The 27,705-nt window shown below is 38.8% G+C and overlaps 1 protein-coding gene and 1 long non-coding RNA gene across 4 annotated transcripts; one reads left to right on the top strand and one right to left on the bottom strand.

The window, feature by feature from the left end:
• On the top strand, positions 1 to 27,390 carry ATF7IP2 (activating transcription factor 7 interacting protein 2). 2 transcript variants are annotated; one of them, XM_068908406.1, is made up of 11 exons: positions 1 to 152; positions 2,035 to 2,894; positions 6,419 to 6,552; positions 9,275 to 9,406; positions 9,707 to 9,790; positions 11,026 to 11,186; positions 18,951 to 19,012; positions 19,954 to 20,006; positions 22,298 to 22,367; positions 24,724 to 24,827; positions 26,346 to 27,390. In XM_068908406.1, exons 2-11 carry the CDS (start codon positions 2,045 to 2,047, stop codon positions 26,748 to 26,750), a joined length of 2,055 nt encoding a protein of 684 aa, XP_068764507.1. In that variant the 5' UTR covers positions 1 to 152; positions 2,035 to 2,044; the 3' UTR covers positions 26,751 to 27,390. The 2 variants fall into 2 exon arrangements, with proteins under 2 accessions (XP_068764507.1, XP_068764508.1); XM_068908407.1 differs by lacking the exon at positions 1 to 152 and adding an exon at positions 159 to 918.
• Positions 3,564 to 14,605, bottom strand: LOC138061072 (uncharacterized). Of its 2 annotated transcripts, none has more exons than XR_011134690.1 (3): positions 11,772 to 14,605; positions 8,867 to 8,917; positions 3,564 to 6,057 (listed from the first exon to the last, which is right to left on the bottom strand). It is a non-coding gene; the product is annotated as an uncharacterized lncRNA (long non-coding RNA). The 2 variants fall into 2 exon arrangements; XR_011134691.1 differs by lacking the exon at positions 11,772 to 14,605 and having other exon boundaries at positions 3,564 to 4,758; positions 5,293 to 6,057; positions 8,867 to 9,268.
• Positions 27,391 to 27,705: the final 315 nt, after the last annotated feature.

Genomic DNA, 27,705 nt, shown 5'->3' with positions numbered 1-27,705 from the left:
CCGCCCGCGGCTGCAGCTGCGGCGCGTGGGAGCCGCCCGCGCCAGTGCTCTCGCCGCTGATTGGCCGCGGCGCGGCGGGCCCCGCGGCGGGGAGGCGCCGTGCGGGGCGCGCGGCGCTGAGGGTGGTGCGGTGCTACGCCGCTTCCCCGGCGGTGAGTGCTCGGCTCGGCGGGGAAGGGGGAGAGCGAGGCCCTTGGCGCCCCTGTCGCAGCCCCGCGGGCCGGGCTGGGCCCCGGCCCGCTCCGCTCGGTTAATAAGAACCGTTCAGAGCAGTTCAGTGAAGTGCTGCTGGGCCGGTAGCTGAGGGGAAATAGCGGGGGAGCGCGAAGAGAGCAGGGCTGGGGAGGGCGGCGGCGGCGTGTGAGGTGCCGTGGTGGAGGAGGTGTGGTAACGCGCTCGGTTTGGCTGGCCGCCCTCGCTCCCCTTCCCGCCCGCCCGGTTATTCTGCGCCATCGGCACGGAGCGCCTACGGCCTTGTGCGCAGCCGGCCTGAGCAGCGCGCGTAGGGAGGCCGTCCCTAGGAGAGGCCGTGGGCGCCTGCAGTCAGTCACGCCGTAATCCCGACTGCCGCGGCCTCCGGGGTCGCCTCCTCCCTCCTCCTCCTCATGGCCTGGTTTCAGTGCTTGACAGCAGGGACGCGCAGGCCTTCGACGGGCCGGGCCGGGCCGTGCCGCTCGCCTGGGGCCTTCATCGGGTGTTCTGCCCTGCGCGGGCTGGGGCGTGCGGTGCCCGGCGTCTGGGGGAGAGCGCACCAGCTTCTTGAGCGGCGTCCGCCCCGGATCTGCCAGCCCGAAAAGGCCCTGAAAGCCCATCCGTTTTAGTTGCTTGAGCAGCCTGGGGTCTCTCCTTTTGTGCGATTCACAAAGTCGGTGCGCATATAGCGTGTGGTTGGAAACCTAAACACTATAAAAGGAAAAGGTAGAGGATATTCTTCAATTCTGTTCAGTGTTGCTAGTATCTTACTGCACGTAATGCATTCACTGCACCTCAAGAAGGATGTGCTGCAGGTGGTATGTGTCCAGAAGAGAGCATTGAGTATGTTTCAAAGTGTCTAAAAATATATATAATATTGAGTACATGTGAAAAGGGAAGATTAGATGAAACATTAATCCTCAAATACATAGAGGGTTTTTGTGCAGATGGAGGGAATAACTTAAACGGTCCTGGAGGATAGGCTGAGAAGTGACAGGCTTAAATTGCTGCAAAATAGTTTCAGATCTTATTATAAAGATGGGAGGACTTACATGGGCATTGGGCTGGTTGTGGAATTTCAGCTGGCGTCACAGTTTTGAAAAATACTTTTCCGAGTTAGTATAGGCATCATCATCATCATACTGTGGGCTGGGGAAGGGCAGGTGACCTAATGAGAGGCCTTTCATCTTATTTTCTGTGAAATTTCAGCACCAAGCAGCTCCGAATGCTTATCTTTGTCTTCTCAACGTCAGTCACTTTGTGTTGAGTAACGTGAAAAACAGGGTTAAATCTTGTTGGTATGCAGAGAAGAGAGCTTTATAAGATGAGCGTCAGGTGTCTGTGCACCTTTGGAAGTGAGAGGATATTTAAACCCTGTCGAATATTTTTAACTAGCTGAAGTTAAATGGAAGCGATGATATTTTTCATTAACGCTAATACAGCTTTGAGTATCTGTCAGTGACATGTTTATCTTTACTATGAACAAAGGTTTTCCAGAACAACTAGCAAAATGTTTTATGCTACCTTAAATCTGAGAATACTGAAAAATAGCGGAGTACTGTTTGTGCGAACTCTTTGCATTTTTATTTAGGCTCCCTTCAGAGTTAAGTCTGTTGCTGTTCGTAAGCATAATGTGAGGAACACTCTTGCTCTTATTTGGTGACATAGTGTTTTCCTGCTGTGATGCAAGAAGAGATATTTAAGATATGAGTTAATAAATTGCTATAGTAGAGGTTTTATAATTTTGATTATATTTTATATTTGCAAAACCAAATGAGACTAAAGGCTTCAGATGAGAGTTACTCCATGTATTTGATTTTAAAATCCAGTTCTTTGTTATAGGGCCTGAAAAATGGAGTATTCAAATAAAAATTCACAGAAACCTTTGAGAGCCAAAAAAACCATGACTCCAAGTAATGGAAAACAAGCAGAAAAGCTGAATAAAATAAAGAATGCTTCAGCAGAGGAGAAGATTTTGTATGGCTTGCAAGCTAAAGATCATTCTCTTCAGCCAAGTACCTTAGATATAGTCTGCAAAAGTAAGGATTATGTCAAAATAAAAGTGTTTTCTGAATCAAAAGCAACTTCAGTGCTACCTGAAAAAAAATCACCAGTGATTCTACCAAGAGTCAGCATTAGCTCAGTAGCCAACAAGGCATGTTGTTACGATATAAACGTTGAACAAAATATTAGTCAAGATTGTCAAGATCCTGTGCCTCATATAATTTGCAACAAAAATTCAGATGCAAAACAGCTTTTAAATGCTGGATGTTTAAAAGTTATACTTCATAAATGGTATGAAAATGGTGTAGATGCAGCACCATCCAAGTCCGTTGAAGTGCGTTTGTGCTCAAGCCTGAATGGACGGCCTGTTGATCGGTTAAAAGAGAGCACTTTTGAGGCTGCGATTGACAGTAAGAGTAAGAGAACTAACAATGTCATTCCTATCCTGGAAAAGATGGGCATAAACCCTGGGACAAAGCCTGCTGAAAAACTTGTTCCAGTGTTAACAAAAATAGATGAAATAGATGCTTCAAAAAAGAAAAAAGAAAATTGTGCTGCCTTAGTTACTCCCATAAAGACTACAAGAGACAGAAACACTGCTCTGTCTGAGAGTAAAGTGTCTGGTGGAGATGATAGTTCAAATATTTTTGAAGATGATGAAATTATGCTGCTGGATACATTGTGCGAGTCTAGTATAGGTAAGCATTACTTTTTTTTCCTATTGGCATAGTGCTGCACTGTTCAGGGCAATTTGTTTCAGTTTAGCTCATTGAGATTGATGTGTATGGTTTTGTTCTATGATGAGAATTCTGTTGGTTATCCTTGCATATTTTGTCTGCTTTTCTAACCAGTGAGCTATATTCTGAAACCACCACTTGGATGGTCAAATAAATACTATTAGCAGGTTCACTTTGCAACCGTTCCAGGTGTTTGATTCTTTTCTTATGCTGTGGTGAAGCAGGAAGAGCATGGCGCTGGTCTTAGCGCATGCAGAGCAACACAGTGGAAGAAGCAGATAATGAAAGGAGAATGAAACTATCCTAAGAAAGAGTCAAGAAAAACAGAGTTAGAACCTAATTCCAGAATAAGTATTTTTCACATTTTTTTTCCTAGAGAAATATGAGGTTAGAAAGTCTACTCTTCCAATTATATTCCCTTTATGTCAGCACTTTCTCTGTTGACCCAGCTATTGTACTTGGCTATTTTAAATTATCTGCTTCAACTTTAACCCACCTATCCTATGAGAATATTTATAGTGTTAATAGTCATTTTACCTGACATCATGATGATCCTGACCTATTCTGAATGCGTTGGTCAGGATAAATTGTGTTCAAACATCAGCAACTAACTTACCAAGCTGAAGTTAGGGTTTCCTAGGCAGAAGGAGACTAACTGAATTTTTGGATTTGGGACTTAAAATTACAAGCATTGTATTGAATGAGTAACTTTATTCATGTCTGTGATGGATCTTTATGCCTGACATGGCTAAACAAATATTTTGCAGCTATGTTTGTTAACACTTTGCATAAGATGCATCAAAGCAAATTTGAAACAGCAAATGGTTGCACATTAGTTCGGAGGTTTGAAACAAAACAAAGCGATTTTCTCAACTTTTCTTTTATTTATATGGTAACTGGCTGTAAGCTTTGTTTCTAATACATATTTTGATAACACTGTATTTATACATAAGGCAATACATCTGAGCAAAACGCCTCTTTTCATAGATACAGCTGGTGACTTTGATCTCCTTCAAAAAGCTTAATGGTTAACTTAAAAAGCTTTAATAGTACCTCAGAATTTGAAGTAATTACTAGTGCCTTATTTTGGTCCGAGAAAAACTAGTCTTGATTCTTGAGCCTCTGAAAACATTGCTATGAATCTTGTCATTAAATTCATATCATTAGAAAGTAATTGGTAGAGAGTTATTTAACTCACCGTTGGGGTAAAAGCCAAATGTTTGGAGGGAAGGGAGCCGGGGAGGAGGGTGTGAAGATGCACCCAAACACTCCTCCACCCCTTTCTTGCCCCTAGAAAAAAATTCTTGTTAAAACTGATTCCTGCAGGTGTTCTGGCTTTGGCAAAGCATATTTTCCAACTTGGGTAAATATTTTAAAAGTAAGCATGATGTATGCTTAGCTGTGTATACAGTAGTATGTGAGGAACCTTAATTAGCTGAAGTATGAGGTACTTGTAGGATGTGTGGAAGCAGGCTTAATTCTCAGGTTCCTGGATGTTTACAACTAGGAGGAAGGTTGAGTTTTTTGTTTGTTTGTTTTTTGGTTCAGTCTCCCACGTACAAAAACTTTCTCCTGCCTTGTGTAGAAAAGGGAGTCTTCTTTGTGTAAAGTGCCTAAAATAAGTGACAGTGAAAAAGTAAATAATACTGTAAAAGGCAATCACACAAACATAGTTAGAAGGCGAAGAGGTGAGGTTTTGTTGGTCTTTTTGGAGTGGAGTAGAGGGAAGTGGTTGCAAGTCAGATGATGTCCTGGAGAATGAAGCTCTTCTCAGTCGCTGCTGTGCGTAACTTTTCTCTGTCTCAAGAAAGATCACGCTTCATAACTAAAAAAAATGCAGCACATCTTGTCAGCAGAGCTGCAATAAGCCTGTTTACTGCAAACCAGCATGGGTTCTGTGTTAAAATAAATGCTATTTTAATTAAATATCATGCATTTTAATTACCACTTTAGAAATTCACTTTTTGCTCTTAAATCTTTGACATGCTCATGAAATATGTTTTAGCACTTAGTACTATGTTGAGTAGTTCATATTTCATTGATACAAAAGCTGTATACTTTTTTTAAGGGGAAACTTCTTTGGGTAGAATAGATGCTCAATTTCACAGTTACTCCAGTGCACTGCTAAGTGCATGCAAAATTTACTGTTACTATTTTAAAAACTTTAATATAGGTAGCTATTTAAATTATGTGGTTTTAATAATTTGAAAGGTATTTGTTATATACAGTCCTAATCACTTTGTTTTGACTGTGGTAGTATAAATATATAAAAGAAACCGTGCAAACAGGTGTTTGCTTAATAGTACTCTATATCTTAATATTCTATTTAGAAAAAGATAACTAAGTTTTTCACCCTTACCGTTGTAATGATAGCTTAATCACTTTTCTTAGTGAGTAGAAATTCAAGCTTTGTTGGAGGCCAATGTCCTTCTAGCTTATTCATTTTCAGCCTCTTGCCCTTTATGCTGTTTGGGGGTAGAGAGTTAGTTTTCCAGCCGTATCAGTTGCTTCAATAACTACTGCTACTGCTGTTGCTGCTGCTTGTGTGATTAGTGGAGTGAAACAGAACTATTCTGTTCTCTGGATTTGTTTCTGCTTGGAAAAGCTGCAAAACAGCTGTTGTACAGTCACAAAATTCTTGTTAAATTTATATAGCAGCATCAGAAAGTAATGAATCGGGAATACTGTTCTTTTGGCAAGATAAGTACAATCTTTAAGTTGCAGGTGCAAGACTCCTGACTACAAAATATTACCTCTGTGAAACTCCTAGAGTATAGTTTCCTCTGTCTCATTCCTCATCTTAATGTGGTTAAGAGAAAGAAGGGTGAGAGGAGAGGTAGTTTGTTTGCTAGTAATAAGAAAGAGTCTCATGTTTAAAAAATGATGATGATTCTGACCTGCACCTGAGGTTGGCTCCTCAGATGATAAGGCTGAAAGGGCCCGTAATCCTGGGAAGGTACTTACTATGATGTGTGGGAAAAACCCAAAACTCTTAAATGAAGGGAATTGGGAGCACTGGCCCAGAGTAGAGCAGGGAAAAGCCATCAGGCATATCTTGGTGTTATTTCTGCAGAAATAGGATTGTCGTCTTTTATCTGCTTGTCTCAAAGTAGAGAGCCTGTTGCTAGAAAAAGGAAGAGAGGAAAAATAGAACTCTCTCAATAAATGTCTCTAACAAAGTTTAGTAGTGAAAAAATTAATAGCAATCTGTCAATGATCCTGTTTCCTACCCCTTCTTCCCCTCACCACACTTTTGCCTGACTCCCTGGTTTCTGTGTCTTTCCACACAAAATACTGTGTACCAATCATAGTTCAAGATCAAACTGCTGCAGCTTATTTAAGGAGGCACATCAGGTGATTTGTATGATACTGCTCCCCTTCCTCCCCAGCCTTGAATTGTAATTCTGTGTGCTGTAATACAGAACAAATTTTGTAAGGTTAATGTGAGCTTTGCCTTTGTTGTTGTTGTTGTTGTTGTTGTCCAGAGAACACTCAAAGGAAGAGGGTATGCTCAGGAAGCAAGGAAAGTATCCAGTGTAAACGCGTTAAGATTTCTGATGAAATCAAGAAGGAGAATATTTGTACAGTGTCAAAAAAGGAAGATGACCTTTTGGGGAAGGTACCTTGCTGTGCTTTGAATATTTGAAGTATTGTTTCATGTACGTTTTAAAAGTGAGATATGATTATCCTGTTTGTAACTTCAGGTGAGGAGCACAACATTAGGGATGCTGGTAACTGTCTTTCTAGGGAGAAATCAAATATGTGTTGAGAGAAAAAATACAAAAGTTATTTTGAATTGATTCTCTATTTAACTGAAATTTAAAATATTTTGATTGCCATATAAGATGAAATTCACATAATTACATGTATATGTTCAATTCTTGCATGTGTTAGGTGAAGTAACATTCACTGTATGTGTGGATCTTTCGATAACTTTTTGTGAGCGTGTGTCAGACTGCGAGTTCACTCCTGCATTTGATAATTTGCTTAAGACAGAATGGAATCATCTTCCTTCCAGAAGATGGAAAAAAGAGGAGGTACTCAGAGGAAAAATGATTTCCTTCTCCGTTTGTGGAGAGTAGCTGAAAATTCTCCTCCAGTTCCTTTCTACTTTTATCAGCTGCTACTGTTTCAGAGGTAGAATGTACAGTGTAGTGCCTCAGGTGTACTGGAGAATGCTGAATCCTTTATGCAGCTTCAGTTCAGTGAAAAACTGCCACTTAAACTCAGTTGGTCCTAAACAAAATTCGAAGTCAAAGAACTAACAATTAAACACCGAACATTGTCTGTCTTTGAAATTGTAAAACTCTAGCTGAGTTCAGTGGGAAGCATGATTTTTTTTTTTTTTTCTTCCTTGGGATATTCACCAAACACATTGTCACATAGAAAAAATACATCAATATTAAAATATGACTTAAACTCTTAAGAGTTAGAATAGATTGAGCTGCTTAAAGCATCATATGACAGCTATATGTCACTAAAGCACTTAAATTCTGGCACTTTCTTCAGAGAAAATGGAATTGAGCTTCCAGCCTGGTGTTTACCAAAGTGACGCCTGTGCTTCTGGGAGTCACTCCCTGATCATGTAAGTTTACTTCTGAGCTTGTAATACCAATCGCAGAGAGCAGGAAACACCATCTGAGCAAGTAGTTCAGGCCAGTAGGAGCACCTGTTGGTCTGGACTACTGCTCCTATGGTGCAAGTTACCTAATGGGACTTTTAAGTGATTACTTAATGGGACTTTTATGACAAAGACAGCAATCAGCAGGATCTGAAAATGTTACAGTAGAGTCCCCACTTTAACAAAAAAAAAAAAAAAAAAAGACAGAGAGAGAGAGAGAGAAAATGTAGGTGCTGCTGAAGGAGTTGTAGGAAATGTGTAAGCATTTAACTTGTTAAGATGCCAGAAGTCCTTGGGAGAAAAAGGGGAATTTGAGGGGTACTGGCTTAATCTTTCATTTGACGGCAGTATCTACTTGTGCAAAACTTCCTCCTCTCAACATTGGAACTGAAGAGGAAAGACTGACAAATGTAGGAGGACGTCTGAAGGAGGGAAAAGAATAAGAAAAAATAGCTGTATAGGAAAAGTATAGTTAGTTCTTGGTTTACGTCAGTTGTGAATAACCAGTGAGAGCAAGAAATCTGGTGCTATGAGTGCCTTCACCCTAAGTATCTTTCGTATTTAGCAGCATTATAGCACACTAATATATACTGTTCATCAATATCCATCTTGGAGAACTTTAGTTTTCTTTTTTGTTTGGGGCCCAAAACAATGTTTTAATGAAGTTCAAGGAATTAAGACGGAGAGTGTTTTAAAAGTCTCAACATCTTAGCAATTATCAGGTAAGATAGGAAATAATTTCTAGCTTCTTTTTTCTCTTAAAGTATTTATCTTTTTTGTTGTTTTATTTTTTGTAAAACAAGAAGGAATTCTTGCAAGAATAAGGAAAAGCAATTCAGTAATGGCTTCAAGAAAAGGAATGAGTTTGGCAGGTTCTTTTTATCACAGAAAAAGAACAAGTACTTCATATAGAGACTAACTATCAGGAATCTGCTTTTTTTTTTTTTTTAAAATCAGGAATGTGTTTTTTAATAGGTTGGGTTTTTGTTAGTGGTGGTGGTTTTTAGGAGGAAACTCATTACTACTTCTACAAAATCTTACTTGTTTTCCAGACATTAAGACATACCCTCAGTCCAGTTTTTATATAAACAGTTTTGTCTTGTGGTTGATCAAGGAGACCAGTCCCGATATGTAAAATTAACACATAACTTTATATTGAATTTTAGTACTAATAATTAAAATTATTTATAACTTATTTTAAATGTAATTATAATTCATATGAAAATTTTTATGGAGTCATGAGGAAGTTTTATTTTTCAGTATAAAAAGCCTCACTTGCTCATCAGTATTCTTCGCTTAAAAGCGGCCTTACCTTTCAGCAATTTCTGATCTTCAGTCCAGTAGAAGAGCAAATTCTCCAATCCTGCCCACAGAAAAATCAGAAATGTTAAGCAAATTTTTAAAACTACTGCTAGTGCACTGGAAATGATTGATGTAAACATATTACCCTTACCTCTTTAAATTTTTTGAAGGTGGGCTTAGGTACATTTTGACACTTCCTGTGTGCAAAGTAGGTTAAGTACAATGGAGAGAAGAAAGCCAAGGAATAGAATTTAATGTTTTTTATAGCTATCAGAAATGCCACAAAAACATTAGAAAGAAAATAACTCTTTCCGCTCCTGAAAATTTAATTAGATTTTAAATTTAACATTTCACTTGTATAGTCATCCCCAGTGTTGAAGGATTTTTAGATTTGAAATATGACTTTTCTTTCTTATAGATCAAACTTATGATTCGTGAGCAGATGGAAATTTTAAATAATGACTTTAATCATAAACTGGAAGGTTTAAGTGGAAGAGTTGAACAGGCACAATGCTGGAAAAAACATGAAGAACTAGCCTTAACATTCCTAGTAAGTTTATTTGCGAAAATGTGTGACTATTTTGTATGTTGTTTGTATGCTACTGCACATAATTATTGCATGTGATTATTACGCTACATTAGAGAAGATGACCTCAAAAATATGCAATCTTTTAATATTGTGTGAAATAAACATCGGTTAATAGTAGCTGCATTTTTAACTTCTCTTAATAGCGGTTGTTTCACTGTCCACTCTTTGTTTGATGATAGTATATAATAACTTGTCATTAATTCAGGTAAGCCTGAATTTTAATTTTAAGTAATTCTGTGTTTCTTTTCTTTTTTGTTGCAGAAAAAAGTATCAAAACTTGAGAGACGTATTAATGCTGTGATAGCATTTCAGAAGAAACGGTTGTCAAAAATGATTGTTCATCAGGTACGATGCAGATGTGTATGCTAATAGAGGTATTAATGACTAATTGCAGACTAATAGATAACTGAATGTTTACACTGAAACGTGATAGCTTTGATAGATGCATTGCTCTTGTTTGCAGCAATAATAAAAATCCGTGTAGAATTCTTAAACTGGTAGAGATTGATCTTTGGGGGATTGTCTGTTTTCAGTCATTATATTTATTTTGAGCCATCATGATTGAACGAACTTAACAGATTAAAAAGTAGGTTATAGAAACTGTTGGAACTGGCAGTTTTTGCTTTGATGCTGTTCGATTTGAGAGCCGCCGGAATTTTTCTGGTGGAGGGTCAGATCTCTTTATTACAAAGTTAAAGCTGCTTAAGAGCACGCTTGCCACTTTTCATTACCTTTCATCAGTCGCTTAGCTGTAGTCCGCCAGTTGCCATGAATGACAAGTTGAGAACCACTTCCTTAGGCAACAAAATTGAAAATATGATAGAGCAAAGAAAGCATTTTTACCATTGCTATAAATAGGCAAGCACTTTTCATGGAAGCATTGGTACATGACCACTAAAATGGTGCTGTTATGAAACATCATTTTTGTGGGGATATTTGGTTCTCGTGAACAATATGAATCTTTCATGTGCTTAGCATGATCATATTTTGTTGTACAGAAATTCTTTTGGTGAATTTTATGGGAGAAGGGGCTCTGAGAAGCCTCTTGTTTCATGTTGATTGTATGTTTCATAAGAAATCCCAATTTTACAGAAGTATATGTGTTTATTTAAATAAAAAATTGGGATTTTGTCCTTGTTATCTAAAACAGTTTTTGTTCTTTAACATCAAAAAGTATAACAAGAAACGCGTGTGACAAACATGCAGTTTTATCTTTTTGTTAAAAGCTTTCACATGTTTTGCAGAACTTGTTTTATATCTTCTTGGCTTCCTCCCAAAAGCTTTAAGCAGAAAATATAAAACTTGGATAAGGTAAAGACGCTTATGAGCCTCAACATTTAAGTAAACATTTGGGTTTTGTTTTTGTTTTTTTAACCAAATTAATCTTCAGGAAAAAATAAAAAAAAAAAAAAAGTGCTTTGGTATTATTGTGGACTTGTGGAGGTTTTTTGTTTTTTATTTCTTTATTTTGTTTTTCATTTAAAAATGCGCCTTGACTAACCTAGCATGTGTAGCAAATATAATCAGGTTTATACTGTGACCTTTATGACAATACAATATTTGTTTCCTCCTCTTGTCAGACAAGGCTTCCGAGTGCAGGCTCTCAAAACAAAATTCTAAACCATCTTGGACCCTCTGCTTCCTTTTCTAATACCATGAATACACAACAAAGTTGCTCAAGTAAACTTCTATTGTCATCCCATGCTGGTTTCACTTCAGCATATGTTTCAGAAGATGCAAGGTAGGTGTCTGTAATTGATTTCTAAAATGTAGTTAATGGCCTTGTATTGCTTTAAAACATTTATGAGAAAATTTACGCTTTCCCTCAACTCTTCCCTGGCAATTTAAATTCAGTCATAAAGCAGAATTAAACTCGGCTGTTATTTTAGGTGATCAGTGCTGTTGATCATATCTCTGCTATATCCACTGCAGTACAAGCTAGCTCATCAGTCCTTAAAGTGCTTCAAGAGAAACAGGTCTGTTAGGGCACTGATCTCTTATTGAATGACAGGCAGAATGTCTCTGTAAAGGTATTTGATTGGTCATGATAGGAAAAATCTTCCAGGTAACTTCTTAATGCAAAATATAAAAACATTGAATGTCCTACATCCTGTTTCCTTATTTGGGATACTTTCAGAATGAGAGCAATCTAAATTCCAGGAAAACACTTTTATATTATGAAATTTTAAGTCAGTGTATACTAAATAACATTAACGCTAATTCTAAACAGGATTTTTAAAATAGTTCCTTAAAGTATTTTAATTTGTTGTTCCACCAGTTAAAATACTCTTCACATGCAAATGATGTACACCATGCAATAACTCACCCCAAGTCCTCTATTTGAAGCTACATGCATGTGCAGGAACAAATCTTCCGATGCTCCTTCACAAAGTTGGCAAGAAGTTTGGTTTTATTTCTGTCTTGGCAGATCTGAGGCTTAAGCTTGTTCCCATCCTCTGGAGCTGGTTGAATATCGGAGCGTGAGCTCTGGAGTAATACTCCCCATCCACCGCTTGCAGGGTCCTCTTTGTGTTACGTCCAGCTCCCTCCGGTGGACATGGGGACCAGATGTCTATTTTTTTCTTGTTCTTCCTCTCCTGTTTTTATTGAACAGGATTTTTCTGCACCAATTAGTAAGAAAGTAATAACTTACTTTGGCCTGAATATAGACAAAGGCAAAATAATGCTATTTTGTGTACACAGGCAATTTTGCTCAAACAAATATTTTATGTGCTATATTCTTTCTTATATTTTCCACTTATTCAGTAGTACCAAGAGAGATCTGATCAGTCCCTTGATTACTGTTGATAGGATGCTGTAGGTAAATAGCTGCAAAAGGCAATGTAAAACAGAGATATTCATAATAATATAAAAAATGAGGGGCAGGTTCAGAGATACAAAATTTCCTCAGGACGGAAGATAGTAAACAAAGTTTCACATGGATTTTTCCATGCCTGGATTTTACTAGCATTTCACTGATTCTATTTCTGTGCTTTGGAACAAAAATCTAGTTTAAAAAAAATGCACATGCAAGATGGTTAATGAAAAATCACTATGCAAGTTGCAGGAATCTTTGACCTGTAGCTGGAATCTGGTTCTCAAGCTTGTGAAGAAGTTGCTCATTCCCTATATGATCTTATTCTAATGCTTTATTTAATCTGGTAATAAACCCATGTATTCTGTGTCACTGGAATAGTGTGGGATCTTCATTGTTATTACAGTCCACCTGCAACATTTAGTTTAACTCCTTCCCTTCTTATGCTCCTTTCAATTTACTCTGAAAGTTTGCAGTCACTACTCCCTGTTCACAGCTCTCATAAAAATTGACAGACTTGTAAGGGGTTTAGTACGAATCCTGAATAAAAGGGCTGGTATGTATTATCGCATGTGCCACAATATGATGGTGAGCTTTTTCTCAAAACACTATCTCGGAATCTGAGCAAACGGGAGGAACAGAGCACGCTGGGTGGAATGTCAGGGTCATACGTTGTATTAGATCAGCTTCTCGGATCATCTGTGCACCTGAAGGATGTTCACTCTTTGGAGTCGTGTAACCTGTTCCCACAGAATCTACCATTTTCCCAGGGTTCATCAACTCTCAGTTCAAGCCTTTACTTTAGGGATAAGGCAGGACAGGCTGGGGCACTACCAGCCTGAGTCTGAGGAAGAATAGCCCTACAGTAACATTAGCATAACTAGTTAGAAGCCTGAGTGGGTAGGCAGAGATGGGAGGACTCTAGAGTGCAAGTGTAGTATTCCTGTAAAGAACTGAGGGCACCTTAATCCTTATGGCTGAGGATTAATTGCTTACGGGAATTGATAACTCTGAATGAAGAAGATAGGTGAAAATCAGGATGTGTGTTTCACCCTTTCTTGAGAGCCAAAGGCTTCAAAGTGCTTGGCTATGGTGATGTTAAATCCAGTGAAATGTGTTCAGAAATCAGATTTCACATTGAAATGTAATACTGCTTTTAGAGCAGTGATGTCCCTCATTTAAAAAATACTTCATGATTCTGCCTAGTATTTGCTTCATAACAAAGTGTGTCACCTATGTTTAAAGGTAAAGTTGTTGAGAACTAGAGGTCACAGAATTTAACTTAGAAGAATTTGAAAGAGGAGTAGGAAAGTGATCCTCCCCCAACCTTGTAATAGTTTGGCTTACTATTGCTTGATATTCCAGTACCTGATTTTCCCCCCCCCCCACCCTTTTTTGGCCTTTCCTTGTGAATGCTAGCTTAGCTTCATTATTGTTCCTTGTGTTCCACTGCTATGGTGTATTAAACCATATTAGGAGTCTTATTTGCTTGCAAACAAGTCCTAATTTCTCTTACATCCTTGCTTGGTTTCTGTGCCTGGGTCTGTAAACCACAAGGTTCATGGGCTGATGAGGCAGATTAGATGAATTAGGGAGGCGAGACAGTTGTTTCAATTAATACAAAGGCAGAGGAACCATAGAATTTAGTGAAGCAAGGTGAACAGTTGCAGAATACTGTACTTTGATTAGTGGTTATCGTAGTTTCCTTTCTTTGACAAGGCAGTCTGTATTTCATTGATTATTTAAAAAAAAAAAAAAAAAGCCCAAGTAAAAAGCCCAAGGGCTTTGGTTTCTGTGACCGTGGAACCCTGTTTGAAGATCAACAGCTGATGGGGAGAGATGGGATCCACCTTATCAAGTGGGGCATGTGTGTCTTTGCCAACAGATTGGCCAGCCTGGTAAGGAGGGCTTTAAACTAGGAAAGATGGGGGGAAGGGGAGTGGTATAGTGACACGGTAGTCAGTAAAACACCCCTCAAGTCAGGATGCATCCAGCGGGTGCGTGCAGCCAGGGGAGACAGCCTGGAACATGGCTATGGAGGATCCTCTTGCACCTCTCCTGGGAAGCTTGCATGCTTGACTGGCTCTCTGAAATGCCTGTATACCAATGCACGCAGCATGGGGAATAAGCAGAAAGAGTTAGAGATCTGTGTGCGGTCGCAGGGCCATGATCTCATTGCAGTGACAGAGACATGGTGGGATAGTTCACATGACTGGGATGCTGCCCTGGATGGCTATGTGCTTTTTAGGAAAGACAGGCCAGGAAGGCGAGGTGGTGGAGTTGCTCTTTATGTGAGGGAGCAACTAGAATGTATGGAGCTCTGCCTCGGGGTGGATGAAGAGCAAGTTGAGAGCCTATGGGTAAGGATTAAAGGGCAGGCTAACATGGGTGACACTGTTGTGGGGGTCTACTACAGGCCACCTGATCAGGAGGAAGCCATAGATGAGGCCTTCTACAGACAGCTGGAAGAAGCCTCACGATCACAGGCCCTGGTTCTCATGGGAGACTTCAACCACCCTGATATCTGTTGGGAAGACAGCACAGCTAGGCACAAACAGTCAAAGAGGTTCCTGCAAAGCATTGATGATAATTTCTTGACTCAGGGGGTGGAGACGCCAACGAGGAGAGGTGCACTGCTAGACCTTGTACTAACGAACAAAGAAGGTCTAGTTGGAGAGGTGAAGGTTGGAGGCAGCTTTGGCTGCAGTGACCATGAGATGGTGGAGTTCAGGATCCTACGAGGAGGGAGCAGGGCAATGAGTAGGATTGCAACGCTGGACTTCAGGAGAGCTGACTTTGGCCTCTTCAGGGACCTACTTAGGGGAATCTCCTGGGGTAGGGCCCTAGAAGGAAGAGGGGTCCAAGGAAGCTGGTTAATATTCAAGCGTCACTTCCTCCAGGCTCAGGATCAGTGCATCCCTCTGAGGAAGAAGTCCAGCAAAGCAGGCAGGAGACCTGCATGGATGAGCGAGGAACTCCTGGCAAAACTCCAACAGAAGAAGGAAGTCTACAGGGGACAGGCCACTTGGGAGGAATATAGAGACATTGTCAGAGTGTGCAGGGATGCGAAAAGGAAGGCTAAGGCCCATTTGGAATTAAATCTGGCAAGGGATGTCAAGGACAACAAGAAGGGCTTCTTCAAATACATCAATAGCAAAAGGAAGACTAGGGAAAATGTCGGCCTGCCGCTGAATGGAGCGGGTGCCCTGATAACAAAGGATACAGAGAAGGCAGAGTTATTGAATGCCTTCTTTGCTTCAGTCTTCACTGCTAAGGCCAGTCCTCAGGAATTGCAGACCCTGGGGACAAGAGAGGAAGGCTGGAGAAAGGAAGACTGTCCCTTGGTTGAGGAGGATCAGGTTAGAGATCTTTTGTCCAAACTTGACATCCATAAATCCATGGGCCCTGACGGGATGCACCCGTGAGTGCTGAGGGAGCTGGCGGATGTTATTGCTAGGCCACTCTCTATCATCTTGGAAAGGTCATGGCAATCAGGAGAGGTGCCTGAGGACTGGAAGAAAGCCAATGTCACCCCAGTCTTCCAAAAGGACAAGAAGGAGGAGCCAGGAAACTACAGGCCTGTCAGCCTCACCTCCATCCAGGGATGGAGGTGATGGAACAAGCTCCTCCTGGAGGTCCTCACTAAGCATCTGGAGGACAAGAAGGTGATCAGGAGTAGTCAGCATGGATTCACCAAAGGGAAATCATGCTTGACCAATCTGAGAGCCTTCTCAGATGGAACGACTGGCTGGGTAGATGAGGGGAGAGCAGTGGACGCTGTCTCCCTGGACTTCAGCAAGGCTTTTGACACTGTCTCCCATCCCATCCTCCTAGGTAAGCTCAGGAAGTGTGGGCTAGATGAGTGGACGGTGAGGTGGCTTGAGAACTGGCTGGATGGCCGAGCTCAGAGGGTTGTGATGAATGGCGCAGAGTCAAGTTGGAGGCCTGTGGCTAGCGGTGTCCCGCAGGGGTCAGTCCTGGGTCCAGTCTTGTTCAATGTATTCATCAATGACCTGGAGGAAGGCACAGAGTGCACCCTCAGCAAGTTTGCTGATGATCCTAAACTGGGGGGAGTGGCTGACACACCAGAAGACTGTGCTGCCATTCAGAGGGACCCAGAGAGGCTGGAGAGGTGGGCGGAGAGGAACCTCCTGAAGTTCAACAAAGGCAAGTGCAGGGTCCTGCACCTAGGGAGGAATAATCCCATGCACCAGGACAGGCTGGGGGTTGACCTGCTGGAAAGCAGCTCTGCAGAGAAGGACCTGGGAGTGCTGGTGGACAACAAGTTAAACATGAGCCAGCAGTGTGCCCTTGTGGCCAAGGAGGCCAATGGTCTCCTGGGGTGCATGAGGCAGAGTGTTGCCAGCAGGTGGAGGGAGGTGATCCTGCCCCTCTACTCAGCCCTGGTGAGGCCTCACCTGGAGTACTGTGTCCAATTCTGGGCTCCCCAGTACAAGAGAGACATGGCACTCCTGGAGAGAGTCCAGCGGAGGGCTACCAAGACGATTAGAGGGCTGGAGCACCTCTCCTAGGAAGAAAGACTGCAAGAGCTGGGCCTGTTCAGCCTGGAGAAGAGAAGACTGAGAGGCGATCTGATCAATGTGTAGAAGTATCTGAAGGGGGAGTGTCAAGAGGATGAGGCCAGTCTCTTCTCCGTGGTGCCCAGCGACAGGACAAGAGGCAATGGGCACAAACTGAACCACAGGAAGTTCCACCTAAACCTGAGGAAAAACTTCTTCACTGTGAGGGTGACAGAGCCTCACAATTGGACCAGGTTGCCCAGAGAGGTGGTGGAGTCTCCTTCACTGGGGATATTCAAACCCCGTCTGGATGTGATCCTGGGCAATATGCTCTAGAGGCCCCTGCTTGAGCAGGGGGGTTGGACTAGATGATCTCCAGAGGTCCCTTCCAACCTAAACCATTCTGTGATTCTGTGGAATCTGAAATAAATTAGTAGTGTAATGTATTGCTGTCATTACTGTCTGTAATAACAGAGATAAGCTATCTAAAAATGAACTGTAAGTATTTTATAGGAAACATACCTATGACAGCATGAACTCATAAAACATTTTGTGGCAGTAATATCCAGTATTGAAGGGATGCTGTCATTTTTTAAGCAGAGTACTTTTCAGAATGTTTCACCTATTACACTTGATGCTAAATACTTGTGTTAACCTTTGAAGTTTTGCTTTAAAAAAAACACATTTCGAGTAAAATCTTAAAACAGATAACTAGTGTCTATACAAAGAAAACAAAATACTTTTAATTACACAATATAAATCTGAAAAAAATAGGATCTTATTTTTTGGTGTTTTTGTTGAAGAAAAATACATTAACTTACGCTTTTTACTGTCTGAATATCCAAATTTTTGCTAATGGCAAAATGAAATAGGAAAGTTGATTTATCTAAAAAAACAGTTTTTTCAGAATCCCTTAATAATCAGCAATGAGAATTTCTTGGGTTCATTATTGAATATGAATAAGATTCAAAACACTAATTCGACACAGCTCAAACTAGTTAGGTGATCCTTTTCTTAGTTGTAACCAGTAATCAGCTACAGGATATCCAGAGGAAAAAAGATGAGAGCTGCACTTGCATGGCCGTAACTGTGTGACAAAATGTGGATAGGATTCCCATATTTCTTTTTGGGAAATCTTAGATAGAAATACCAGTGTATGCAGCATGTGTACAGTGAGTCTACTGTATTAAATTGCTGGGTTTTGATCAAAATAGATGCAGTAAGTCTGATGCATTCTAGATGCTTACAATTTTCTCTATGTGTACAGTGTCCATACATGCTGAACCTCTGCATATGACATCAGTTCAGGTGATGGGTGGTATCAGAAAACCTAGAAAGCATGCTACAGTATGGGCAATGCAAATGTCAAAACTGATGTCCCCTTAGGTGTTGTTATCTTTTTCTCTGAGTAGATATACATTTCATATGTTTCCAGTCTGTGTGGTCTTAGACAGGTTTTCTATGCCTCAGATCAACTGGATTACCTTCGCCATTAGTAAGTAGATAAAGTCTTTAGGAATTTTATTCACCGTTTACACTATAAAATCAACTTACTAACATGTATGCATATCAGCATGGCTAATGGTAATTATTAATGGTTTAGAGTAGTAAGTAACCCTGGATTTGACATAACAAAATGTAGCAGAATCGATCTCATGCCATTTGATATGCAGTGTGAGATCATGAAGTTGTCGAGTTTTGGGTAATGTGAGTAATTAAGAGTTACAGTTTGGAAAGCACAGAAACATACTGCTAGTGGACAGAATTTCAGTTAATGCATGTCCCTATGTTCATAAAGCAAGCAGAATGACTTAGTTGTTTTACTAAGATGGAAGCAAGTAAGGTCTGTTTCTAGAGAAGATGTCTAGAATGTGATGCATTCTCCTGATACATAGCATACTCTGCTGTTAAATAGTAAATCTAGCAATGCACAAGTTAGTAAGTTGAAAAGGTTTAAAAATTTTTTTTCCCAGTGCCATAACTTATTATCTATTTTATTGTTATTTGATTTTTCTGGGACATTATTTTGTTGTTTTAATTGTTTTAATCAACCAGCTCAACCTTTTCATGGTTCGTATATTTGTGTACCTGATTCCAATGCCTTTCTGGAGAGGAAGTCATTCTTATACATATCTGAACGAGTTTTATCTATTTTTGTTTTGTTTATTAGCTCTGATGAAGTCATACTGTTCTCTGTGGAAGGCCAAAATTCAGCAACTGCAAATAATTCAGGTATTGAAATTTAATGTTGAAGCCATGCATGCTAATGGATATACTGCAGAATATAGAAAGCACATCTAGCACATCCACAGCCACTAATGTATTTTCTCTTTTTTAATGTCATCAAAATACAGTTTCGATCCTGAAATGCCAGTTCTTTTCAAAAAAAAAAAAAAAACCTCTCATTTTATGTATGTGTTTAAAAAACAAATAAACAAATCCTATCAGTAGACTTCAATTATTTAAGAAATGTTAATTTTCACCCATCCAACTTGTTTTAATATTGCAACATTCTTTTTCAGAAGATAGCATAGAAAGAGTAGAGGATTAATTTAATTGTTTGTATGAAATTTAGACCTTCATAGATATTTCAAAGTAGTAGAAGCTCCACTTTTTTTTTTTTTTTTTTTTTTAAACCAAGTTTGAATCTGTCATAGAAATGATATAACAACGAACTAAGAATTCTGAGCAGCTCTTTCCTCCTTCTGGTAATGGTTGCTGCTTAAAGGGCATAAGTACCACCCTTTTATCAAGACTAATACACAGTAGGCAGTTTTTTCTTTCTACCCACATACTTTCTTTGTGGTAGTTGGGGCTAATTAACTTGGCAAAAAGTTCTGCAAAAATGCTAGCCCACAGAATCATTGATAGCATCTCAGAATGCACAATTTCTGACATTGCTTCTTTACAGAGATGTATTTCATACTTAGATCCCATCTAAGGCAGTTCCAGGTAGGTTGATCTGACTTGCTAGATAGTTGCTTCTTACCAAGAATGCTCAGTATTGCATTTATCTAAGTCTGTCATTTCCATAACTGTCCCATGTTTTGGGGGAAGGTGGGAGTTTTGGAATATTCTGCTGCTCCAGCAATTACTAAAACGTATTTTTATAACAGTATAAATGAATACTTATAGATAAAAGGTTTTAAACACTTTCGAAAATTATGTTACAGATGTTCCAAATAACCGAATATCTATACAAGCAGAAATATCAGCAACAGCTCAGGTAAAAAAATAAGCTAAGAGTTTAACTAAAAGCAATTATAGCTGATGGTACATAGACCACTTCAGTATCCTGGCTTTTGAATTGCTGTTATAGTTGGTTAGTTTTTTGGGTAAACATAAGACAGCACAGCCCATATATATATAGAACTTTTTTTTTGGGGGGGGGGGGGGAGGTACAGAGAATGCAGGTATGGGCTGTGTCATACCTCTTGCTTGTAGTATTGTTCTGTCACCTTCTTAAAAGTGAACTTACAGAGGAAAGAATAAGGTGTGAAGTGGTAAAGAAATGCTGTGCTTGTTTTCCTGTTGGAAACGGAGACCTTGCCTCCTTGATGCATGCAGTTTTCCATGGTGCATGGAAAACGACAGAAACAGTTAGGTTAAGCAAATGAGAGGGTAAGAGATGTTGGTCGATCCTGAGCTCTTTTAGTTTTGTAAGCACTTAAACAACTTCGTTGATTCCTCATTTTGAATAGGAGGTGAGTATTTAAAGAAAAAAATATAAAGTAGGTCTCTCTTCCAGCATTGATAATTTGTTCTAAATTACTTTTAAATCTGTTAAACAAAACCAAATTGATATACTTGCTTTTCTGACCTGTAGAAAAAGGGGGGAGGGAGGATGTAAATTTAAAACTTGCTAGTCCTTCTCCATACAATCGAAACAGCGATAAGCCTCACTGCTAATTAAGAACAGCAACAAAGCCCATGTAAGTTACCTTTTTCCAAGCAGTATTATTTTTTTGATTTTGTGAAAGATGAGGTTCTCAGACCTTCCTAAAGTGTTTTTGACTATCCTGAAATCCTTCTCTGAATGCTTCCAAACACATTTTTCAGTACCATCTTAGGGTTCTGACAAGCTGCATTTCTTCTTCAAAGAGAGGTTTGTCACCTGGTATTCTACTGGAAGAAAAGTCTAGATACAGTTTTGGGTAGGATTTTGGAATGCTAAAATAGGATTCATGAGTCTAATGATGACATTTCTACCTACATATTGGTGTTGAGATGGGCTTGTAGTAAATCAGTATTTGAAATAGTCCTCATAAATATTTAAGTGCTAATCTCATTTTTAAAATAACACAGAAACCTGTAGACTAGAATCATATTAGGGGCTATAAAGTCATTCATGCCATTGATCCAGGGCTGTATGCTTCAGGTGTTGGAAAATTTAATTTTTTGTTATTATGAAACGAAATCCAAACACACTGTCAGGAAAGGCAGTGCTGGTAGGATTGGGGCAGCTGCCAGTACTGAATTGGAAGGGTAGAATTGACTGGAGATGTATGTTTTTACTCTGAAAATATCTATGTGAAGATATTTTGAAGATATTTTGAACTGACTGCTATGTTCTCAAACTAAGCTTCACTTTAACAGTTTACTCTGATCTAGTATTCTTCAGTTTGGCTATGATGTCATCTCCCTACTTCTACTCAAAACTATCAGCCTAATAAAGTATTTATTTACAGTGTGCATATTGGCCAACTGGAATTCACAGCTTCTATATAGACTGCATTTTTATTCTTGCTTTCCCAATTTAAAGGATGCTTTTGTTTTAGACTGTTCAGAATGTTTTTTGAGAAGTTCCGATTCTGAATCGGTAGTCTGTCTTCCCTGAGTTTTTTTGACTGGGGAAAATAATCATAGGTAATTACAAAAATCCAAGCACAAAAGAGCATGTATTTTACCAGGTAATCTGTTTCTCCTCAGAAAAATCGAGTGATCGTGATGGTTCATGGAGTGTTTTTAGTGACCTTTGTCTTCCCAGTTTATCAAGTCAATGGAATTATATCAATGACAGCAGCTCAGTCAGTGGGAATAACTTCTCCCTCAGGGAGAGGAGAGTAGACGAAACTTTATGAATCTAGATTCATAAAGAAGCTACTATAAAAACACATGGTATTTAATGATTTATTAAGTTGATTTATTAGTTGAGTGACTATTTTTCATAAGAATAGAGAAGAAAATAGCATGCTACCGTTTGGCTCTTAGTGCACCTCTAAAATTATTACTGATATGTCTGGAGCTAGGTCCAGTTGTACTAGGTGTCCTCACACAATTAGATGACCTTCTAAATAGTTTGTTGTGGACCATCAAGTATTGTTTTTACTTGAATTTCTGCGTGTAAACTTTGCCTGGCTCTATAGCTTTGCAGTTTTACAAGAATTTTTTTTCTCTTTATGTAAGAAATCTAAGCGTACAGGTATGTTACATTCTGCAAACTGTTAAATAGTCTTGTAGGTATGGCATTTTAAAATTGAAAGTGAAACATTCAAGTGATTTTTTTTTTTTTCTCAGACTGAAATAAAAGAAAGAAAACTCAAAGTGATTGATCTAACAGAAGAAGAAAAGCACAATTCTAGCAAAGGTAAAAATAACATTTTGTTAACTCACTTTTCCGCATCTCTCCAAACTTAATGGGGTAGGTGCAACTATGAATTACTTAATTTAAGTCACTTTATTCTAAGGAGAGGATAACTTTGTAGAATCATAAAACTATATCCGTTTCTCAAAGGAAAAACACTCTCCTATTGGCAGCTGCCTTTGCATATATCCATGATAGCAGCAAATTATTTTTGGAGATCAAAAGCAGTATTTAAATAATTTGCTGTCTCATAAGGAATGTCTTTTGCTGACTACAGATCTACCTATTTCTGTCATAACCCCTACTCTTACAAGGAAGAAACATTTATACGAGCTATACTTTGTCATTAAGACAAACTTTTACACTGAGCAGCCTTTTTAACTGCTTGGTAATAAAGTTAGTCCTACTTTGTTCTTGTTACAAAGGATATTGTTCAGTATAAACAAAAGAGATTCCTGTTCTTCATTCATCTAAGTCGAGACTTGTTCTCAGCATGATAGGAACTGCCCAGATGTGTCTTACTCATAGTAAAATGAGGCATTTTCTCTCTTAGTTCCTCAGAGGTTCGCTTTGAGGTAAGGGATGGGATTCTTAAAGTTTGGGAGAATCGGATTATAGAACTTTGCAATGGAAATATTAAGATTGGTATAAAAGAAGCATGAATCCATGCACAAAAGTACCGGAAGAAGGAGCAAGGGTTAAAACAGAAAGAAAGAAACGGAAAGTGACAGAATATAGCGTGTGTCATTAGCTGAGGTCAGCCTTTCCTGGACCGCAACTTCTGTGTGCGTGTGTGTATGAGATTACTTGCAGTGACCAGATAGCAAGAAGACAACAAAGTGAAGCTGTAAGATAAGATGACAGCAAGACAAAGAACAGCTGGAGCCATAAGAAACCTAGATAAGGAAAACAAAGGACAATGTCTGACTTGGCAGTTCTGTTGAAGACTGACAAAGCAAAAGATCTCCTGAAGCAGAAGATCGCAATAACTTTCTACTCCTGAAAGGGTATAAAAGGCAACATCCAAAATTCAGATCAGTGTTGCCAGCAAGAGGAACCCAGGAGATACAGTGAGAACATGATCACTGGTGTTTCCGTGTTCCCTCCTGTTGCACATAAGTAGTCCTGGCTAGGCTACCTGGACACACACGTCTTTGTGGTCGCAGTTATAACAGTGCGAGTGAGCCCAGTCAGTTTTCCCAGGAAGCTAAATAAGGTATCTCCTTTGCCTTCCGTGTGGTTTGGTATTGAGTTTTGCTCCCTTAATTGCTACAAAATGGTAAAGTTAAGTTATACTTTCTTAAAAATAAGATGCACTAGAATATTATCAAAGCATATATTAGGTGGACCTTTTTGGATTAATATAAAGCAGTAGGCGTTATCAGGTATGTCAGACAAGATTAACATTTGATTTTTGTTCAGAGAGTTATGTAATTATCACTGTGACGCTACTTTTAATTCCCTTTGTTTTGCTTGTTTTACCCTTGGAGCTGGCTCAAATGCTTAATTTAGATGTTTTCCTGTCTATGAGCCTCCTTCCTTGAAGATGATTATGCACCCTGATTTTTGTCAGGAACAATTTTAAAAAAAAAAAAAAAACCAGTTTAAAGACTGCTTGGCTACTATAGAGTAATCTAAGTTGTACCTAAATGTAAGGGAAAAGACAAAATGTGGCATCTTTCACTATAGTCTGTTGGCAAATACTTAGGTTCTCATTTTTACTCTGAATATAGAATATATTCATTATAGAAGAAGGTAGTCTTGATGAAGTAAGCATAGTTGCTGACCAGTTTTCTTACTAGAATAATTGTTAAATACAGTGATGTGAGAAATCTGATTTGAGTAATTATGTTACTAGATCTGTTTGGGGAATTAGCTGAATTATTTGAAATTTTTTATCTTTTTTGTAAACTGCCACATCAGTAATGTGCCATTTGGTTAGTTTTGCAGTTTTAATAACAGGTAGATAGTTATTTGAGAACAATTTGAAAACTGTTTGGCTGATGGAAGAATTTTGCCCCTGTTTGTTTATGGGATTAAGTAGTGTCCACCTAATTTCTCCAAGATTTGAAGATGAAAGTTCGTGGTTACAGGGATTCAAGATGGACTCATTCTGTTCCAGTTTCACTTGCTGCTTCTCTGGCTATACTAAGCTGAAGCAGTGTTCCAGTTTGAAGAAATTTGCATGTGATTGTTTTGTAAAGACAGGGGAGTCTTTTGCTGAAATTATCACACTTCACAATAGGGAAGAATCCACAGCATGTAGGGAAAAATCATTAATATATGAATTGAGGATTTTAACCAAGCTGATTCTTGATAGGCAGAAAAATAATATTTAAAGTTTACATCTTGTTTGCAGGCAAACCAGAAAAAGATCAGAAATCTGTATCACAGAACAGGAATTCAAAGCCAGTGTGCCTTAATGTAGATTGCTTAAAGCTAACAGCAGAAACATCAGATGAGGTACTATTTTTCTTTCTTCCTTTTTTTAATTCAAATTTTGTACTACATTAAATTGTGGATTTGCATATTGCAGAATAGTAGAGAAGTTAATAGAAAGAGACCTTTTCAAATGGGAAAGGAACAGTGTTTAAACTGTTTGGCTTTAAAGGAGTAAGCTTTTCTTATGCCACTAGGAGGCGGTATTGTAATGATAACAGAACAGTAAAGTTTTTGCTAGAAGTAAGCAAATAATAAATGCCAGGCAGGGGATTCCGGGGTTAGAAACAAACAAAGGGGGAAAAAAAAAAAAAACCCAACCTTAAAACTTGGTCAGGCCCTTCCAAGTTTGCCATTTTCTTCCTCTACTGGGCTTGCTTTCTTCTTCCTCTCCCTCCCTCCCTCTCCAAATTTGTCATGCCTAAAAGGTGTGAAATCATTATTTCCTAACAGGACTTAAACTTCTATATTGTCAGATTTTAAGTTCCAAAAAAGTTGTAATGCTTCCATACAGATACTTTAAATGCAAGTAAAACTTCTTTCAGAAGGAAAGTTTTTACTTAAAAGTATATGGCACTGTCTAAAGTAATACTAAAAAAAAAAAAAACCTCTCATAAAAAAGAGATTAAAAAGCTCTCATTAAAAAGTGGGGTTTTTTGTTTTTGCTTTTTTTACTTCTTGCTGATAATATATAAGAAGGTTGAATCTGTGAAGATATACACATGCTTTATAACCCTACCCTTTCCCTTGTAGCAATGTCTGCATATTTGTTTTGAATTAAGTCTTCTGAATCCTAGCATTTATGACAGCAACACAACTGCCATTTTACTATTTTTGATTTTGATTTAAATTTGGTGAGTTAAATTTCAGAAGCCCATTTCACTGTTTTGGGGAGGTGGGGGGAAACAGAAATAGAATACAACATTTCTTCTCTAGGAACCAGCAGTAAAATCAACCAAAACTTATGTTACATAATGTAGTCCAGATATCATCAGGAGTGTTTAACATCTGTTAAAATTGATGATAATAGTTGAATTTGATGAAAACACCTACAATTTTACTCATCTGTGCAATATATGCCAGTTTTAAAACTAAATAATTCAGTACTAACTAATGCACAGGTTTGCTTTCTGGCTAAATTTACAAAAAAAAAAAAGGCAAACGTTAAAATAATGTCTAGAAGTTGTGTCAGTGCACTCAAGGTTCAGAGTAAATAAGTATCTCTCCAGATGTAACGGTAACCTCTGCAGCAATCCCTCTGATTGAACAAAAGCTGTTCTAAGTTAGTATTGCTATAGTATAAGGAGTGTTTTGTGCTTGGGGAAGAGCATACTGGATAGACAGAAATCAGATGTCAGCAATGTGCTTAATGTTAATGTATTGACAGCAGATAATCTGTGACACTTCTGTTAGCTTAGAAACGGTGCAGACAGTAACAATGTAGAAGTTTATATATTCATACAAAGCTAAGGTAATATGAATAAAAAGTAGTGCATTTGCCTTTGTTGTTTAAATAACACCTCTTTCTGTCTTGGTGCCTAGGCTCCCAAGCAGTTTCCACATCTTCCTCCACTGCCAAGGATCCCTCCTTACCCAGAACTCACTGAAGAATTCAGGGACACTGTCCCTCCACAGAAGCCTGAACTAAAAGTGGCTCAGGTGCAGAATCCAAAGGGAGTGGCACTGTCATGGACCATTAAGGAAATGGATCCAAAGTGTGCTCCCCTAGACAGCTATCACTTGTACCTGTTCCATGAAAACCCCAGGGACACTTCTGCATCGCGCTGGAAGAAAATAGGCAAAATAAGGGCTTTGCCACTTCCAATGGCTTGCTCTTTATCGCAGTTTACTATCCCAAAGAAATACTACTTCGCCATTCAGTCAAAAGATGTATGTGGACGTTTTGGACCATTTTGTGATATACAGTCTATTACCTTAAGTCTTTAAAAAAAACTCTTGAGAAGACCCATATTACCTCAGCAACTGGTCTGCTGTTGTTTCAGTGTGAAGTACTACATTCTTATTTGCAGCGAGTTTTGAATCAAAGCATTATTTGTACTGCAGACTCCATTAACTTCCTTATGTTTCCTACTTGTTACAATCTTACATTATGCACTTTATTCCATTAATTTTGTAAGCTTGTTTCTACAGCCTTAAAGATGAAGACTTTTTTTTAAAACTAACTTACTTCCACGTTCTACTTTCTTGCATCTTTCTTATTACTTCAGAAGTGATTACTGGAAAAGAACTGAAATGAAAGAATTGAAAATTTAATAAAAGTTTCTTCTTCATTACTTCCTTTATTTCAGTGGCACTATTGAACCCTGAGTTTAGGGATCTGAACTGTCTTGAACACTTGGAAAGGCATGGGCTCATCTTTCTTACTCCCGTTTTTAAAAATTATAGGAAAGATTCTTTTGTTTTATCCTCTTTGCTAAATGGCACAAGCTTCCAAAATGTAAGTTTTTAAAGATACGTTTGTTCAGAAAACACTGCTGTAGTACCTCTGTTATTTTGAAGCTGCTAAGAACCATGTAAAATTGATCATTGATATAGTTGTGATAATAAAATAGTTGATGCTTAAGAACACAGTTTCTAACACCTATACTTCTTTTTTTTTTTTTTTTTTTTAAAGATATCTCACTGCAAAGGACTGTAAAGCTTCTTTATTTTCTCTCATTCTGGGGGGAATACATTACCAAAATACAGCAAAATAACCCCAGTCTTGCAATGTAGTTTCCGGTATTTACAGTTGAGGAAGAATCTTAAAGTATTTGTGGAAGAAAAAATGTCAGGTAGATTCACAGCTACTATTGAATATTCTAGTAGTTAGGGCTTTCTCCCCTTTGTTCCTATGATTAGAAGGCAGAAGTTTTATTGGGTTTTGGAGATTGTTTCTGGG

The sequence above is a fragment of the Struthio camelus genome, chromosome 15 (assembly GCF_040807025.1).
Source record: "Struthio camelus isolate bStrCam1 chromosome 15, bStrCam1.hap1, whole genome shotgun sequence".
Taxonomy (NCBI): Eukaryota; Metazoa; Chordata; class Aves; order Struthioniformes; family Struthionidae; genus Struthio; species Struthio camelus.
This window is presented reverse-complemented; position numbering and strand designations above follow the sequence as displayed.

Excerpts from the sequence above, each read along its gene's own strand:
- ATF7IP2 (XM_068908406.1), top strand. The coding sequence starts at position 2,045 with ATGGAGTATTCAAATAAAAATTCACAGAAACCTTTGAGAGCCAAAAAA. Across the intron at positions 22,368-24,723 it reads AAAGCACAATTCTAGCAAAG|GCAAACCAGAAAAAGATCAG; the intron begins GTAAAAATAACA and ends TCTTGTTTGCAG. Across the intron at positions 24,828-26,345 it reads CAGCAGAAACATCAGATGAG|GCTCCCAAGCAGTTTCCACA; the intron begins GTACTATTTTTC and ends CTTGGTGCCTAG.